The sequence below is a fragment of the Micropterus dolomieu genome, linkage group LG06 (genome assembly GCF_021292245.1).
Source record: "Micropterus dolomieu isolate WLL.071019.BEF.003 ecotype Adirondacks linkage group LG06, ASM2129224v1, whole genome shotgun sequence".
Classification (NCBI taxonomy): domain Eukaryota; kingdom Metazoa; phylum Chordata; class Actinopteri; order Centrarchiformes; family Centrarchidae; genus Micropterus; species Micropterus dolomieu.
Window position 1 is genome coordinate 17,659,083 of NC_060155.1, and position 17,145 is coordinate 17,676,227.

The following is a 17,145-nucleotide window of genomic DNA, read 5'->3' on the forward strand; positions in this document are numbered from 1 at the left end:
GCAGGACTTGGTAAGAAGTAGTGGCTTCCTGTAGTTTCTCCTAGGGTTTTTCCTGTCCATGAGGTACACTGGGAGTAATTTCCACAGTATCTTCGGCCTCAGTCTCACCACACACAGTGTATCATCACATCTACACACAGTCACACAGCAAGGTAAAGGGTGAAGTGCTTCAAGTGAGGTTTATCATAATCATGCAGAATATACAGTGTAATGTTAACCATACATCAAAATATCAAAGATTTTAGATTTACTCTGTAATAATGTATATACAGACTAAAAAACAAAAAGGCAATGTTTAGCTATGGTAAAAGTTTAAAGCAGTCATTACATGTTAAAAGGCGGCTCTGCCAACATGGGAAATTAATCTGCACAAAACAGTGGAGTTATACTATTTGCATAGCAGCAAATACATTTATATTTACCCATGGCAACAAACATACAAATTTGCATCTGACATCTCATGAACATAAATGTGGTACACATATAAAATCAGCATCAGAAAATGTGTAAACTAAATATTACTTGCATACAAAACATTTACAACAGGACTACAGTGAGCTTTCTGTAGCTGTCAGCAGAAAACGGCCAGGAAAAAAATATATTTAACCACTCAAGGGCGTTATGTTGACTGTGTTGACTGGAGGCTTGGCTGTCTTCACTGCTCACAAGCCTTTTCTACAACAACTACTCTGTACAAATATGTCCAGCTGGTTGCTATGTATCCCAACATCATAACATTTCGCCTTGCTTAAACATGAATTTCAGGAAAACTCTCTGCTCTCCTCTACTTTCAGTTGGTGAGACTGCCATGTTTGCCGGTCCACAGCTCTCGAAGCTCCACCTGGCATCCAAGATCTCTGAGGGCTGCTTTATACACGTCATCACAGTCTTGATGGGTCTTTAGCGCCTGAGCTATCAGGGCCTCTGCTCCCATCTCCAAGATTGGTTGGCTGTAGTTACTCATACGTGAGACCAGGTTTCTCATCAGCATACACGCCTGTTTCTGTTTAGGAAGAAAGTAAATAGCAACATAGAGAGTTGGCAGACTGTGAGAGGGCTTTCAATTAAGTATATTCATTATTAATGACCTCACATTACCTGCACATTGACCACGTGAGGATGTGCCTTCATAGCCTGCACGGCAGCCAAGGCACCTCCATTCTCCATGATGACTTTGCAGTTGTTGGGTTTGCGCAAAGCAAGGACAGACAGGCATGCGCAGCCCTGCTCACACACCTACAGCCAAACATGAACATAATCTTAGGACATTTGCAGAATTTATTTATAACTCAAACGTATTTTTATGCAACAAAAACCAACATATGAAAAAAACAAAATCTGTGGTAAATGCTAGATTCGGTCCGTCAGGTATCACATTTAACTCACAGCAGAGTTGCTCATGTGTCTGTTCATAGCAATGACAACGAGCTGGACTCCACCAGCACTGACGACTACATCTTTCACATCATCGTTTCCTGCTACGGCTCGTATTGCGCTTAGAACCTGCCGAACCAAATCCTGCAAAGAGAAAACCAGTGAGCACAACAAACATAGAATTTGAATCTTGAATCAGTTTCTTATCACAATCTCTTTATTTTAATTGGTTACCGGTGACTCATAGCTGTCTGCAAGCAGCGTCATCATGAATTTCAGTCCTCCTAGATCACAGATGTCTTGACAGAACTCGTTCCTCACAGCCAGACGGGACAAAGTTGCACAGAGCTCACTCAGAACAGAACTATTATCAAGGTGAGCTGTGTGGGAGGAACACAAGAAATGAAGGAATTACATTAATCAAACCAGAATCTGATTTAGAAAAAACAAATGTTGCTGAAGCAAATATGGCAAACACCCACATAAACTATTCATCAGCTGGCCTTACCTTTCGCAGCCTCAATTAAAATTTTCAGCCCATTGTGCTCGAGAACAATACTCTTGGCATGTTCATGAGCCTGCCCAAACGTAACTCGGACATCATCGTCAAAGGTCATGACCCTGAGAGCTGCAGAGGCCTCCTTGACAAGCTCAGCACATGCGCTGTGTTGTATAATGGCACCGGTCAACAGAGGCAGGATGCCGCCTTTTACCAAATCCTGCCTGTTCTGTTCATGTTTTAAACAGCAGCGACGTACTACGCAGATGGCTACACGCGTCACAGAGGTGTCTGCTTGGTACTTCCTAAGGACATGCAAAAGGAACTGCTGGCCCTCTGCATCCAACAAGTCTGGCTGTCCATCTGTCAGTACAGCCAGAGCGGACAGGGTAGTCAACACAGCTTCCTGGTCCTCAACACTCTTTTTGCAGTAAGAGAGGATGACGGGGTAGGCGTCTTTTTGGGCAGCCAGGTACCTCTGGGCAAATCCAAGAGAGCAATGCTCAGTGAAGCGTTTTATGTCTTCCATCACTTCCGTTGCACCGGCAGAATCTTTTCCAATTCGGAGGGAATCCAAAGCCTGCAGGTGAAAAAGAGATGAGTGAGAGTGTGAAATGTTTATAGTAAGCAGACCCTTTTCACATATCAGGTCAAGACTTACCTGTAAGACTTCATGTGTTTGCTCTTCTTGTTTGCCATCAAATGATACAGCTGGCGCAGCTTGCACTATACAACTGAGATCCACACCTGTATCCACACATAAGTTTAGTGTTAAAGACAGCACCGTTAGTTTTAATACTTCACTAAATAAGCTGAATCAACCACTGTCAACTGACTACAGCATTAGGGCTGGACGATATGGTCAAAAATGTTTGTATCTTTCGATATCGATAATTATTATGATAAGTATCAAATTGTTATTTCTTTCGAGTTTAAAGGCTGATTTTTGCTCCTGAGTGAAAGTTGAAGAAATGTGATGGTTAATTGTGGTTAAAACTCTTCTTTATGCTCAACACTTGAAGCCAAACAGTGGATCACTTCACAAATCTGAGGTAGAACATTCAAAACAATTATGTTGACAGAGATATTTGTCAACATAATTGTATACATATTTGCATATTTGTTGACAGAGATTTTATCTCTGTCAACAAATATACATGAGTAAAATGAAGTAAAAGCTATTTTCAGTCCTTTTCCTCAACAAAATAAACATCTCAATGAAAAAATTAAGTCATTATTCGTGTATGATTCAAGTAAATAAAATCAAACATTTATTGAATATTTATTGAACATTTGTTATATTGTTATTGAAAAAACATATCACATAATTATTGTTATTGTTTTATTGTCCAGCCCTACTGAGCATTATTTCACACATTAATCATTAAGCCTCCTGTCTTCAGTGAGATGCTAAAAAAGAGACCATTCCTCAGCCAAGACAAATAATTTAGTAGTATGTTTTGGTGTCACTGATTTCACTTATTTTTAAGCACAAAGCATAGATAGATATACTGATATTTTGCATTTAATATGTTTCCCATGAGTAAGTCTGATTCCCCCTGCGTGTTTATAGATCTATACAACATAAGGAAAATCAGGCCCTACCTCACTCAGTACGCCACCCAGCTTCTGGTACAGGCCATGGTTATCTCTCGCATCGACTATTGCAATGCCCTCCTAGCAGGTCTTCCAGCTTGTGCAGTGAAACCCTAATGGTTCAGAACGCAGCAGCGCTTCTGGTTTTTGATCAGCCCCAAAAGACTCATGTCACTCCATTACTCAGTGACCTCCACTGGCTCCCCGTGGCCTCCAGAATCAAATTCAAGTCACTAATGCTTGCATACAGAGTGACTACTGGGTCTGCACCCATCTACCTAAACTCCATAATACAAACTTACGTTCCTTCTCGGCCGCTACGCTCCTCCAATGAACGCCGCCTGGCTCTGCCATCCCTTCACACAAAGCAATCCCAGTCCCGGCTATTCTCATCTGTGACACCACGATGGTGGAACGAGCTACCACACGCATGAAAACTCATCTCTTCCGAGAACACTTCCTCTTATAACACCTCTAACTCGCACGTCCTGTGCTCTTCTCCTTCTATCCCCTACAATGATCTTGTATTGATTGCACTTTTTTGTTTTGATTGCACTTTTTGTTAACTCTTACTTCCTTCCCTAGGTATTTACCCCATTGATGTGATATGTACTGTGAGCTCTTACTAGTACTTATTGCTGCTCTTACTAATATGTATTGTTGGTTGTAGATCTGTATTTGATGCTCTGTTGATGCTTGTATGTTGTTCCTCAAATGTAAGTCGCTTTGGATAAAAGCGTCTGCCAAATGAGTAAATGTAAATGTAGATCATAAACAAGCTATACAAACTCACCATCAACCGTCAACAACAAAACTGTATATGCATCAACTACCAGCCATTGTCCTTTTGAGCTTTGTTACCTTGAGACTGAAACTGCTCCACAGCATCCTTCAAAGCCTCACACGGATCCATCTCAAACTCCTCCATGTTTTCCCTGACAGCAGCATCAAAGGTTTCCTGTGTGATCCTCCGCTTCGCCATTTTCCACACTCTGAAATCAAGATGAGAAAATATCAATTGCGTTGATTATTCAAGATAGCTAGTAGTATTAGCTAGTGTGGGCTAGTAGTAGATGTTGTGTTTCTGCTCTTGTTTCCAGCTATAGTTGTTGGCGTTTACAAACCTGTAGTTAAATAAAAGTGTTGCAATGCAAGAAAAATATCGTCATACAAGTCAAATCACTTAACTGTTACCACCGGCCAGTGACGGATAACCTCCTAAACTGTTATGAATGAACCGACAACTACCACTGTCAATTTACGCACTTAACGTAGTCGGCAGCCCTCACTAACGTAACCTCAGCAACGAGCGCAGGGCGTGAATTTCGCGTAACAATTTAAGTGAATAGTCAATTCCGCAAAAGGTCCCGTTCATATATATCCTCGGCTGGGACATTGACAGCAACATTAGTTCCACTAATAGACTGGTTCACCTGAAGACGACTTTTTTTAATCACCGGGTCACGACTTGAAAAAAAACAAATGGAGTAGCTAGTAGCTAGTAGAAGTTGCACGCGCTACGTGATTAGCCGCCATTTGGGACGGAACGAACAGTTTTAAGTTAACATTTTATGTTGACGACTTTCCCTTCAAAGTAAAGGAGGCATTTTAGTAGTTATGTATACATTTTCCGTGGTAAACTCCTATGTCATGTGGCTATATATCGTGAAATGACTTTTCGAAGTGGGTAGCTGTAAATAATGTATTTTTCTTACTATCCACTGGCCACTACAGTAACCTGCATTACAAGAAACGTGTGTTGTGTTTGTCTTTCTGCTACTCATGTTTTTTTTATTTTGAAAAAAACGATCGGACGTTGTTATTCCTCTGCTAGCTTGGCGGCAGTAAATTACATGTTTTATACAGTCTATGGGTAAGTTAGTACTAATGGAAATAATTGAGGTAGAAACACACTAGCTGCAACCCAGGGACGTCGGTCCACCGATAAATTTGTGTATTTTTTTGTTGTGTTGTCCGCGGACAACCCAAGATGGCAGCGAGCACAGAGGCCCCGGAGCCCTGGTACCTAGCCCTGCTGGGCTTTGCAGAACATTTCCGCACGTCAAGTCCGCCGAAGATCCGTCTGTGCGTCCACTGTCTGCAGGCAATGTTTCAGTTCAAGCCGTCTGCGAGGGTCGAGGCCCGGACTCACCTGCAGCTGGGCTCGGTGCTGTACCGACACACAAAGAACAGCGAGCTGGCCCAGACTCACCTGGAGAAAGCGGTGAGCAGCAGCACAGTGTCTGATACCAGGCTGCGGTACAATGAATCGCTAATAATGATAAGTACTAGAGACATGTCAGCCAGTGATGCTTATTCATTAATTGCACCAACTCACTGTCAAAATCCACGTGGTGCTGACATTAATACTTTGCTTTCTTATTTTTTCCGCAGTGGTTCATATCACAACAAGTATCCTTTTTTGTGTATAACATGACAATGCATACGAACTGACACAAGGTGTGTTACCTCAGCATCAATGTATCATCTCACATCATATATACATGTTTTACAAAGGGGTTCTGGATTTATCTTGAAACTGACCCAGCTGATAATGGGGTAATAACAATTCCTTCATGATTTATATCAGATCTCTCAATTTGAAGATGTGAAGTTTGAAGCAGCAAGTATCCTATCAGAGTTCTACTGTCAACAGGTTGGTGCATCCAATGCTTGCATCTTGTCACCCTGTAATAATAATGTAATTTGAAAAGTGGTGTTTGGAAAATTTAAGCATAATACATGGCGTTAGAATACGTATTAGGCTATAACTTAAATGTAAATAATTAAAACACTTTCTTTTGCAGCTTGGTTTTTTATTTGCTCTGTCTTAATAACTCATCTATTGGCTTATGTTTTCAAGAACTTGGTGGACTCTGCAAAGCCAGTGCTGCGGAAGGCCATCCAGATTTCTCAGCAAACTCCCTACTGGCACTGCAGACTGCTTTTTCAACTGGCGGTAAGAAAATATCGCATATTACAAACTTCTTCATGTGTTATAAATCGATTTGATGTGCAGGATTTTCTTCCCTTTCAGCAACTACATGCGCTAGAGAAGGACTTAGTATCGGCCTGCGATCTCTTAGGAGTCGGGGCAGAGTATGCAAGAGTCATGGGCTCAGAGTACACAAGGTGAACAGATCTGTTTTATGTTTGAATACACTGAGAGATTGCACATTGATTTGTGGTTTAATGCTCATTATCTTACATTAACTTTGGCTGTTCTTTTCTTCCCCTGCAGAGCTCTGTTTTTACTAAGTAAAGGAATGGTAAGCTTAGATTGTTCTCTCTTAATTAAAGGCACTTTACGTGTTATTTGTGTTATCTCACAATTCTGTTAACCGCACATGCATTTGTGGCTCTGCAGCTGCTGCTGATGGAGCGGAAGCTGAGCGAGGTGCACCCTCTGCTGACACTGTGTGGGACCATTATTGAAAACTGGCAGGGAAACCCCATTCAGAAGGAGTCCCTCCGAGTTTTTTTCCTGTTGCTGCAGGTGACACACTACCTGGATGCTGGACAGGTACAGCTGTATCTATATGTCTTACTACTGGAAAACCACTAAAATCACACTCCAAGAGCTGCATGTAAAAGTAAAATAATTTGATTTCTTTGCATTTTTCACACAAACATTTGAACATTTAAAATAAAGTGAGATTCAGTGCATGATGTTTTCCCCATAACCCTAACTAGTAGTAAATTAATCGGATTATAATAACATTTGTGCCTGCTGATCCCTTAAGTATAGTACCTGTAGTCAGTGAGTGTAAAGTTAAATGTAACTAATGTTTAATATGCTTGTCATAGCCAGATTTATGTTTATGGTATGAAATTACTTTACAAAGTTTATCTATATGTTGGGTTTAGGTAAAGAGTGTGAAGCCGTGTCTAAAGCAGCTTCAGCAGTGTATCCAGACCATCTCAACGCTCCACGACGATGAGATCCTTCCCACTAATCCAGCAGCTCTCTTCCACTGGCTGCCCAAAGAGCACATGTGTGTGCTTGTCTACCTGGTGAGATTGTGTGTGTGTGTGTGTGTGTGTGTGTGTGTGTGTGTGTGTGTGTGTGTGTGTGTGTGTGTGTGTGTGTGTGTGTGTGTGTGTGTCTCTCTCTCTCACACACACACACACAAGTGTTTTTATCTTCAAGAAATAATCATAAATTCTGAAATAGCAATTGTTTTGTTTATTTTGTCCAAAAAGGTGACAGTGATGCACTCCATGCAGGCAGGCTACTTGGAGAAGGCACAGAAGTACACAGACAAAGCCCTCATGCAGCTGGAGAAGCTGAAGAGTAAGCTTGTTGGATTACGCTCACTGCTTATTTGCCCCCCGTCGTTGAATCAAATCTGATCCATCTGTATGTGTTCAAAGTGCTGGACAACAGTCCCATCCTGTCCACGTTCCAAGTCATCCTGCTGGAACATATTATCATGTGCCGACTGGTCACTGGACACAAGGCCACAGCTTTACAAGAGGTACATCTTCTGTAGCACTTCATTTGTATGTTGCCACACAGTTGCTGATTGTGAATAAAAGGACAGATTCTTTTACACCAGTTTACTCCAGAACTTGTCATAGCTTTTTGATCGCAGTTTTATTTCCTTTTTTTGATGATTCCTCTCTGTGTTTTAGATTTCTCAGGTTTGTCAGCTTTGCCAGCAGACTCCCAGGCTGTTTACAAATCATGCTGCCCAGCTTCACACACTACTGGTAAGTGTACCAGCAATAAAAACACGCCTTTACAAAAAAAGGAAACACAGGCATGCTTATGATAAGAAAAATGGGACAAGATATACTTGTGAGAATAACAACGTCAACGATCCCCTATGAAATATTCAAAGCAAAAATGTGTATGTGATAATATTGCACTCCATATTCTACCAACACGTGTTGTTGACATTTCCCTTTTTTTAAGTGCCTAGGTTGTAGAAAAAAGTAGCAGACTTGCTCACTGTTTACAAGATGCATCTATCCCAGTTAATAAGAACCATTCTCATCTGTATCCTTTTTGCTGTGTCAGGGCCTCTACTGTATATCAGTAAACTGCATGGATAATGCTGAGGCTCAGTTCACTGCTGCTCTTCAGGTGAGTTTCATATTGTTACTGTTAGATCACTGTGGACTGTGAACTCTCTCTGACCCCCAAAGTTTATCCAGATCTTTGAAATCCAGTAGAATATCAAATATATGTTTCTATTAATCCACTAATGTTACTCTTAGATGACTCAATGTTGTTGGTGATTTCCTATCTCTTTTTTTTTGTCTTCTGTTAGATGACAACACACCAGGAGCTGTGGACATTTATTGTGACCAACCTGGCCAGCGTCTACATCCGGGAAGGCAACAGACATCAAGAGGTCTGGGAGCTTCTCCTTCCCCCAGCATTTAAACTAATATGTGTGTGTGTGTGTGTGTGTTTGTGTGTGTGTGTGTGTATATATGTTTTTAATTTGGTAACTTATTTTTTAATCATCAACAGCTGTACAGCCTTCTTGAGAGGATTAATCCTGATCACAACTTTCCCGTCAGGTAACTATGGATACGACATCACATCATATAAGTCTGTTCCATGTTTTTTTACAAAATTTTAAATAATAATATGATTTTGACTTCTTCAGCTGTCATTGTCTACAAGCCGCAGCGTTTTACATCAGAGGGCTTCTGTCTTTCTTCCAGGGACGCTACAATGAGGCCAAGTAACACTTTACTTTTAATTTTAATACTTGTACTGTAAGAGTTTAATTTAGTCTTGATGTTATGTTCTTATGTTTAGAACAAGAAAGCTTAACATGTAAACTTGCATCAACAGAAGATTTCTAAGGGAGACCCTGAAGATGTCTAACGCTGAGGATCTGAATAGGCTGACTGCCTGCTCGCTAGTCCTACTGGGTCATATCTTCTTTGTCCTGGGCAACCATAGGGTGAGTCAATATATTACCACATAGCATCTCTATTTAACCACACACAGTAGCACCAGTATCTACGGACTAGCAGATGTGATCCTGACGACTTGTCTGGTTCCATACTTTCTTCAGGAAAGTAACAATATGGTGGTTCCTGCCATGCAGCTGGCCAGCAAGATCCCCGACATGTCTGTGCAGCTCTGGTCCTCTGCTCTTCTCAAAGGTACAGCGGTCAATTTTAGGTTTCATGTTAATATTACGTTACAGGCAATATTCTCCCAAAAGGGTGTGATAGAAGAAGTTTACATGTTGGCCTGATGGGGGCACCAGAGGGAAGCTGAGTGTGTCCCAAAATGGAATGGTTGCTCTTCTGGTTATTATCCACATCAGATGTCATGGGTATGGAGTATTAAAACAATTGTAAAATAATTACTAAATAAATAATCACATGAAAAATATGTGTAAAATATATGCAATTATGAAATGCTATTTCTTATTTATATATTCATACAGTTTTAAAAGTATTGCATTTTATTTAATAATTTAATTTAAAAATACCTTTTTCAAAAGTCATTTACAGCAGCAGCAAGAGTAAGCAGTAACTTCAGAATTACTTTTACATGCTTGTTGCTCTAGCTAACTGGCTAAATCTGGTAGCAGGGGACATGTGATTGGCTGAAAGGTGAAGGGTGACATTGGGAAAAGAATTTGACATTATGAAATAATGACATGACATAAAAGTGTTCCTGGGAAAATGCTTTAGTGAAATAAAAACAGACTTTTGAAAAAGGGCATTTTTAAATTTAAATGACAATAATCAAATAAAAAATGTATCTAATTAAATTCCATAATGATACAAACATGTAATTCAGTTAATTTCATAATTAAATTAAAACTTTAGTTTTAATATCTGTTGATTAAAGGATAATGTTGGAATTGTTAAACCTATATTTTCCCATATTTTGGTGTGGAAATAACTAGTAGGTACAAAAGGTTTTGGAATCCGTGCAGTAGTAGGGCAATTGCACCTGTTAAAATTACACCCACAATAAATGCTTCTTTTTGCCACTGACAGGCTCAGACTGTTAAACTAGGTGTCTGGCAACATCATAGAAAGGGTCCCTACGAGTGACTCCCGGAGACACCCTTTGTTTTGAAGAAGAAACTGAAGTCTTGTTTAGGACAGTTCTTGCTCTGAAATCTCGGGAGAGTTGGTGTAGGAAAAGCTGGTGGAAACAAGGGAGATGAGTTTGTTGTGTACATAGAACTGCTAGCAAGGCTTTAATTCCCAACTTTACTCCAACACAGCAAACTCCTCTCTTTGTTAGATTTACTGGCTGGACGTGGCATTTTACTTGTCCCAGGAAATCCTTAAACATCGACTCCAATATCTTTCTAGCACAGAAGAATTTTTTTTCTTATGGCAAAACAATTTCACATTCAGTTACAGCATTAATACATCACAGAGTAACGAAGACACGACTGAATTTGAAGTGGACAAGGCTTCAGGAAGACAACAAAGTGGCAGAAGAAACGCTTAATCTGCAATAACTTGATACGTCTGAGCATAATCAAAGGTGGAACTGATGCTAGGATCCAAAAACGTTAAAACACAAAACTGCAGCTGTGGTTATCAATGATCTTTCCCCTACAGATCTGAACAAGGCTTGTGGAAACTCCATGGACGCCCACGAGGCAGCTCAGATGCACCAAAACTTTTCCCAGCAGCTCCTGCAGGACCACATCGCGGCCTGCAGCCTCCCTGAACACAATCTCATCAGTGTAAGCCCAACATCAGTCAGTCAGCCTATAAACAGTAAGTCAATCCACCCTGCCTGGATTCTGAAAGAAACTGTTGTGCAATGTGTTGTGTTTTAGTGGACAGACGGCCTCCCCCCTGTGCAGTTTCAGCCTCAGAATGGACCTACTACCAGCCTGGCCAGCCTGCTCTGAGAAAAAAAACCCACCCTGGCAGAGAAAAGGAGACGTGGAAGAGTAATTGTAGGGGAAATTACTTGAAAAGATGAACAGAAGGAGCTGGTAAAAGGGTAAGAAGCAGAGGAGGCAGGATAATGAAATTAGAAACTGCCCTTTGTCATTTGGCAGGCTTCCATTAGGTGCATTCCCTCACTTGTTTGGGGCACAGGATAACTGGATTTGAATTTTTTTGGAAAGTAAAGGGTGTCAGGGAACATTTGATATTATACTGACACACTCTGGAGTGGTTGTAATTGCGTGTTTTCTCCGCTCAAAAACAAATTCAAGTTTTAAAACATTTTGGGAAATATTGTTATTTGCTTTCTTGTCACAAGTTAAATGAGAAGATTGAAATCTCTGAACGCTAAATATGAAGTTACGGCCAGCAGCCAGTCAGCTTAGCTTAGCACAAACAGTGGGAAACAGCTAGTGTTAGTCTAAGTGAGCACTGGTAGGTGGATTTTGTTACTTTTGGACAGAGCTAGGCCCGCTCTGTCCCTATTTCCATTCTTTGTGCGAAGCTAGGCAGTAGCTTTATATTTACAGGACATGAGAGTGACATCCACCTTCTCTTGTATCTCTCTGCAAGAAAGCAATTACACATATTTCCCAAAATGTGTAACTTTTTAAACTTCAATTGGTTTTTGAGCCAAAAGTTATGTTTACGTTAAGTGTTACTCACCAAAAATTGTGTTTGTATCCTTGAGCTCTAACAAATGTGTAAAATGCATTCCTCCAAAAACATTAGCAAAGCTGATTTTGAACTAGCTTGCTGTCTTCTTGTTCTTCCCTGCCTTTGTTGGCAACTTGCTATATATATCGTGGAGTTACCGTCACCTGTTAATCAGTGGAAAAGTGTGACATCATTGGTCAGAGTGGTTTAAAACCCCACAGGGAACCTTTAAATTCAACTGCTTTGTTCAACTCATTTAGCTCATCTCCTAACTCTTTCTTGACCATCGTGGAAGTAGTTTTATTTTGGAGGAAATAGAAATGTTTAGAGAAATCTTAGATTTTCAGATTAAATTAGCATTAAATTTAATCCATCCATTGGCCTAACCGACAGTCAAGAGGGCCTCAGTCTATCGTGGAAGAACTCAAAATCTGTTTTTTTCCAAAGAATTGTAGTATTAGTACAGTATTATTTAGGATAAATTTAGATATATAGTATACTATATGTAATGATTTTAATGTAGTGTAGTGGTATGATTGAACTAGTTGGTTTGGCGGACAGCTGCATTTGTAGTTTATTCACTGACGAGGAACAAAAATGAGCATTCATGAGATCGAATTTTAAATATTAGATTTGCTAGACCCTATATCCACCTGACCATTTTATATATAGGGAAACCTTTTGTTTGGTTGACATCTGATAGTGTTTATAAATGTTTTGAAGGAATGACAAATTTACTTTAAACATGTTTTCAGACTGTGATGCATCAAATGAGTATATGGATATTTTTGGACGCTGCACTTCAGTCGACGTATTGCCTGACTGTACTTCCCTTTAAATGTTTACTATTTCACCCTCACTGTGGTGTATGTTTATATACTGTGCACATTTACCTTGGAGTCAAGGCACCAGTAATAATAATATTTACTATTACTTGTTTGCACATATGTTGTTTCATGATGAAACTTTTCCATGTCAGCATTTTGGGATAATTGTTTTTTTTTTATCTTTGTTGTTTTTCTCATTTCTTCCAGATGATGGCAGTATAAATCTGTATTTTTAATAATTATTATTTAATTATTTATTTATTTCATTTTGCTTTTCATTATATCAGATGCATTTGTTGTTTGCCATTATTGTTGATTATTTTTTCAAATAACTTTTGACTGAGTTGCTGTAATGTAGGAAAGATTTTTTGTTTTATCTAGTAAAGACATTTTTATACAGATTTATGCACTGATAGTGTTTGTTATTTCAAAATAAACTACTAGTTGCAAGTTTATTACGGCAAAAAAAACTACAGCATGGATGCCATTTATTGTATTGACATTTTACATATTATAAAACTTAATGTTTGATTGCATGTTGAGCACAAATGACAGTAACAGTATTGTTGTGCTGGCTCTCTTCTGTATGTTTCAACCCCGTTGGTACAAAACACACAGCGTACTTTAAATCGCGGCCAACCATTTTGCAAACAGTGTTGCTGTTTTAGAAAATGTATTGTTTCCATTTATTTCAATACATTCTGAAAAGCAGCTGTTTGACACCTCCTTAAGTTGTCAGCGTGAAGTGGAAGGTCGTGGTTCCTCCTGTCTGCATATTTAAGTATCCTTGGGCAAGATATTGAACCCCAAATTGCTGATTCCTGAAGGCTGTGCCATCAGTATATGAATGATGTGTAAGTGATTAGTTCCTTTGTGATGTGCTGTTGCCACCTTGCATGGCTGCGACTGCCATCAGTGTATGAATGTGTCTAAAAGAGGTGAATGTGACATGTGTAAAGTTCAGATGACTAGAAAGGTGCTATACAAGTACAGTGCATTTACCATCCATTTACCATTAAACACTATATCACCACAAAGAGCTCAAACTCCCAAACATACTGGAATGATCCATTGAGGCAAAACTTAGCAGTTTTTTCCATCCATCCATCCATCCATCGTCAACCGCTTATCCTGCGTACAGGGTCGCGGGGGGCATCGGGCGAAAAGGTGGGGTACACCCTGGACAGGTCACCAGTGCAGTTTTTTCCTTGAAATCTAAATTTGAATAAATGGAACTGTCAACCACAAGAGCTTACATTTTACATATAGCCTTTTAAAAGGTTTTAAGGTGTTTAAGCTTTAGTCAACAGTTGTCAGAAACAGGTTGAAAAGGTAATGTAAAATGTAACCATCTGCTGCTAATTAACATCCATGAGTTAAATGCAAATGCAATTCCTAGATGTTGCTGGGATAACATGAACTCTGCATGACATTGTCTGTACTATTTATTCTTGACCAAAGATTGTTTGACTGCAGTGTTATGAAATGAGAAAATACAGAAGGCATTATGTGGTTTTGCTCTTCAGTAAGACCAGCAGATTGATCAGTCTAATACTCATCGTTTGATTTCATATGCACTGTGCTGGAGCACAGAACCAACACAACAACAAAAATGTGTCACTGCAAATCCCCTCAGACCGCGCTGTAGATGTGGACACTCTAGCTGACCTCCAAGGAACTACTGAGAAAACTGTGAAGGACATGACAAACCTCTGAACATCACCTGTTTAGAAAAAGGTGTTTTAGATCATAACACTGGATCTAACTGTTTGAGAGATTGTTCCAAGCTTCTTTTTTTAAATGGATGTGACATTAATGCCCTTTAAGTGAAAAAACATGTTGGGTGAAAAGAGGGGATGATGTCTCATAATACAGTTAAACCTCAATATCCCAAACTGAAAACAAGACATTTGCTTTTTTAATACAAAATAACTCATCAGGCCAAAGTGCAAAGTTACAGATCATTCAGGGTGATATATTTGCCTGCCTGTAATACCCTCTTTTGCACAAGTTATTTTGAAAATCTTCTATTTGCCTTCTCCAGTTAGGTGGACACACATGCAAGGTGAGTGAAGTACTCCAGGGACTCATTACTGATGTGACAGTGACTCTTAAACTATTTGTGCTACCTTTCTTACATGTAACTACACCAGTGTAATCTGTAATTATAGAATAGTAACTGTAATCCATTACAGTTGTTTTACAAACAGAAATTGCACACAGGAGAACAGGTTTGTAGCACTAATCGTTTTATCAGTTGTATCAATTGAAATATTTAGAATAATTGTATATATTATTGGAGACTGAGTTTAGTCCTTATCATTACATTGCATGAAACAGGTGTTTTATTTTATTTATCAGCAGTCAATTGGACAATAGGACCCGAAACATAAATTACTTGAAAGCTAATAAAAACATGTTTGATTTTACAAAAAATATAGGAAATATGCGCACTTATATTAATGAGATAGGCTATCAACTGAAAAGACGCTTGAAATATAGAAATATCCGCATGTAAGATCCGATATTGACAACAGATGCTAATTACTTTAATAATAAAGTGAACTCACGGCTGAAAATTATATTGTTAGTTGTTTTGATTCACAATCAAATAACATTGTAAAATTTTAGACATTATCATGTTCTTCAAGTGAGAGCTCATCAGTCAGTAAGATCCGATATTGACAACAGATGCTAATTACTCTAATATGAAAGTGAACTCACGGCTGAAAATTATATTGTTAGTTGTTTTGATTCACAATCAAATAACATTGTAAAATTTTAGACATTATCGTGTTCCCCCGAGAGCTCATCAGTTTTTTTCTACACACATTTTTTTAAAGAACATAATTGAAGTTATAATAGTTGTTTCCCTCCCTCCTTTATGTCCTCATCTTCGGAAAAATATGTTCACCAAAGGTAGAGGGTGAGTGAGAAGTGCAAAGTTTCGGGACGCTCTAGGTGTCTTGGACGCAGCTGAAAGGAGCCATTTCCTGCCAAATAGTGAGCCCGTCTAATCGTGACTGCAGCAGCTACTTCCTGCATTGTTACAGTACTTAATGAGGATTAAGTTGAAGCTGTCATGTTGTAGTGGGCGGCCATTAGGCCTACTCCACACTGAGAGAGGCTGGGGACTGACCTTACCCCTGTTTGATTTCAGAGCTCATCCCATCACCTGAACAGGACCTAGGCTACTGACTGACTTAAATTACAGATATAGGCCTTTATATCAAGAATATTAAATTGTCTCCTGTTAGGTTCCCTGTATAACATCATTTTGCTCTCAATTCTTACAGCATATCAATTAATTTGAAAAATCATAACACTTGGCAATGAAACATGTCTCACATCATCATGGTTGTGTAATAGTTATAAACAATGAGTAAACATTAATAGTTCTTAAATAGATGAGGTGGGCAAAGAAACAGGACCACCTGAAAATATTATGTAATCCATTGCAGCATCACAAAGTTCAGCCTCAGAAAATGCCATTCACTTGCCATTCAAATGCAGACTATGATCCCCGTCTGATGACCTGACCTTTTTTATGAGCTCCAGACACTGAAGGTAGTAATCATTGCAGGGCAGTTTTATTGTATTACATTGCCATGTGTTCATATATTTTTTCTACCTCTGTATATATTAATTAAAAGACTAATAATTAACCTTTCATTTACTAGTGTTTGCAGGGCCGTAGCCAGGATTTTATAAAATACTGAGGTTGTGAGCCCACGTTCTCCCATTCAACCCTTAACATCAGACTTATCTTACTTATTCCAATGTTTTCTTGTTTTTTCTGTAACTCTCAACATGACATTTTAAATTCTGTTGTTCTACACAAAGCACATATTCTGCTGGGGAAATAGTTATTAGACATTTAAGCCACACTTGCAGATGCTAATTATGCTGATGCTGATGATTCATTAATTTAGCTGACGCTTTTATCCAAAGCGGCTTACAATTGCTATATGGTCGCACGCCTCTGGAGCAACTAGGGGTCACCACTTTTGGTCCAAAGTAAAATATCTCAACTCACTCATGACTATCCATCCAAAACGTTTTGTACACACATGAATGGTCCCCAGAGGATGAATCCCAGTGACTTTAGTGACATTTTTTGTTTCAGAGTGAAATGTCTCGACAAATGTTGGATGGATTGGCATGCTGTTTGGTGCAGACATTTACTGACGTGTGATCTTCAGTAATCCCCTGGCTTTTTATCTTTTGATTCGACATGATTTGGCTCGTGGGCTTTATCAGTCATTTTACCACACTTTGAAATTGTGACAGAAA

The 17,145-nt window shown here is 39.3% G+C and overlaps 2 protein-coding genes across 5 annotated transcripts; one reads left to right on the plus strand and one right to left on the minus strand.

Moving 5' to 3' along the window:
- Window positions 1-160: 160 nt before the first annotated feature.
- Window positions 161-5,810, minus strand: armc6 (armadillo repeat containing 6). The gene is made up of 8 exons (XM_046052628.1): window positions 5,682-5,810; window positions 4,331-4,461; window positions 2,535-2,620; window positions 1,883-2,453; window positions 1,609-1,754; window positions 1,387-1,518; window positions 1,099-1,236; window positions 161-1,003 (listed from the first exon to the last, which is right to left on the minus strand). Exons 1-8 carry the CDS (start codon window positions 5,765-5,767, stop codon window positions 791-793), a joined length of 1,503 nt encoding a protein of 500 aa, XP_045908584.1. The 5' UTR covers window positions 5,768-5,810; the 3' UTR covers window positions 161-790.
- mau2 (MAU2 sister chromatid cohesion factor) lies at window positions 4,879-13,253 on the plus strand. 4 transcript variants are annotated; one of them, XR_006825493.1, is made up of 20 exons: window positions 4,879-5,693; window positions 5,864-5,881; window positions 6,060-6,125; window positions 6,333-6,428; window positions 6,507-6,601; window positions 6,711-6,738; window positions 6,837-6,992; window positions 7,337-7,483; window positions 7,673-7,763; window positions 7,844-7,947; window positions 8,105-8,182; window positions 8,493-8,558; window positions 8,746-8,829; window positions 8,952-9,001; window positions 9,091-9,168; window positions 9,282-9,393; window positions 9,508-9,598; window positions 11,030-11,157; window positions 11,254-11,423; window positions 12,781-13,253. XR_006825493.1 is itself a non-coding variant. In XM_046052627.1 (20 exons), exons 2-20 carry the CDS (start codon window positions 5,460-5,462, stop codon window positions 11,326-11,328), a joined length of 1,797 nt encoding a protein of 598 aa, XP_045908583.1. In that variant the 5' UTR covers window positions 4,879-5,342; the 3' UTR covers window positions 11,329-13,253. The 4 variants fall into 4 exon arrangements, 2 of the variants coding, with proteins under 2 accessions (XP_045908583.1, XP_045908582.1); XR_006825494.1 differs by having other exon boundaries at window positions 13,060-13,253; XM_046052627.1 differs by having other exon boundaries at window positions 4,879-5,342; window positions 5,460-5,693; window positions 11,254-13,253.
- Window positions 13,254-17,145: the final 3,892 nt, after the last annotated feature.

Bases quoted from the DNA above. Each gene is read 5' to 3' on its own strand.
- mau2 (XM_046052626.1), top strand. From the start codon at position 5,460: ATGGCAGCGAGCACAGAGGCCCCGGAGCCCTGGTACCTAGCCCTGCTG. The intron at 7,764-7,843 runs GTAAGCTTGTTG...ATGTGTTCAAAG, and splicing joins GCAGCTGGAGAAGCTGAAGA to TGCTGGACAACAGTCCCATC. The intron at 9,002-9,090 runs GTAACTATGGAT...TGACTTCTTCAG, and splicing joins GATCACAACTTTCCCGTCAG to CTGTCATTGTCTACAAGCCG.
- armc6 (XM_046052628.1), bottom strand. From the start codon at position 5,767: ATGTCTCTAGTACTTATCATTATTAGCGATTCATTGTACCGCAGCCTG. The intron at 2,621-4,330 runs GTAACAAAGCTC...GTGTGGATACAG, and splicing joins GGAGCAGTTTCAGTCTCAAG to GTGTGGATCTCAGTTGTATA. The intron at 2,454-2,534 runs GTAAGTCTTGAC...TTTCACCTGCAG, and splicing joins AAACACATGAAGTCTTACAG to GCTTTGGATTCCCTCCGAAT.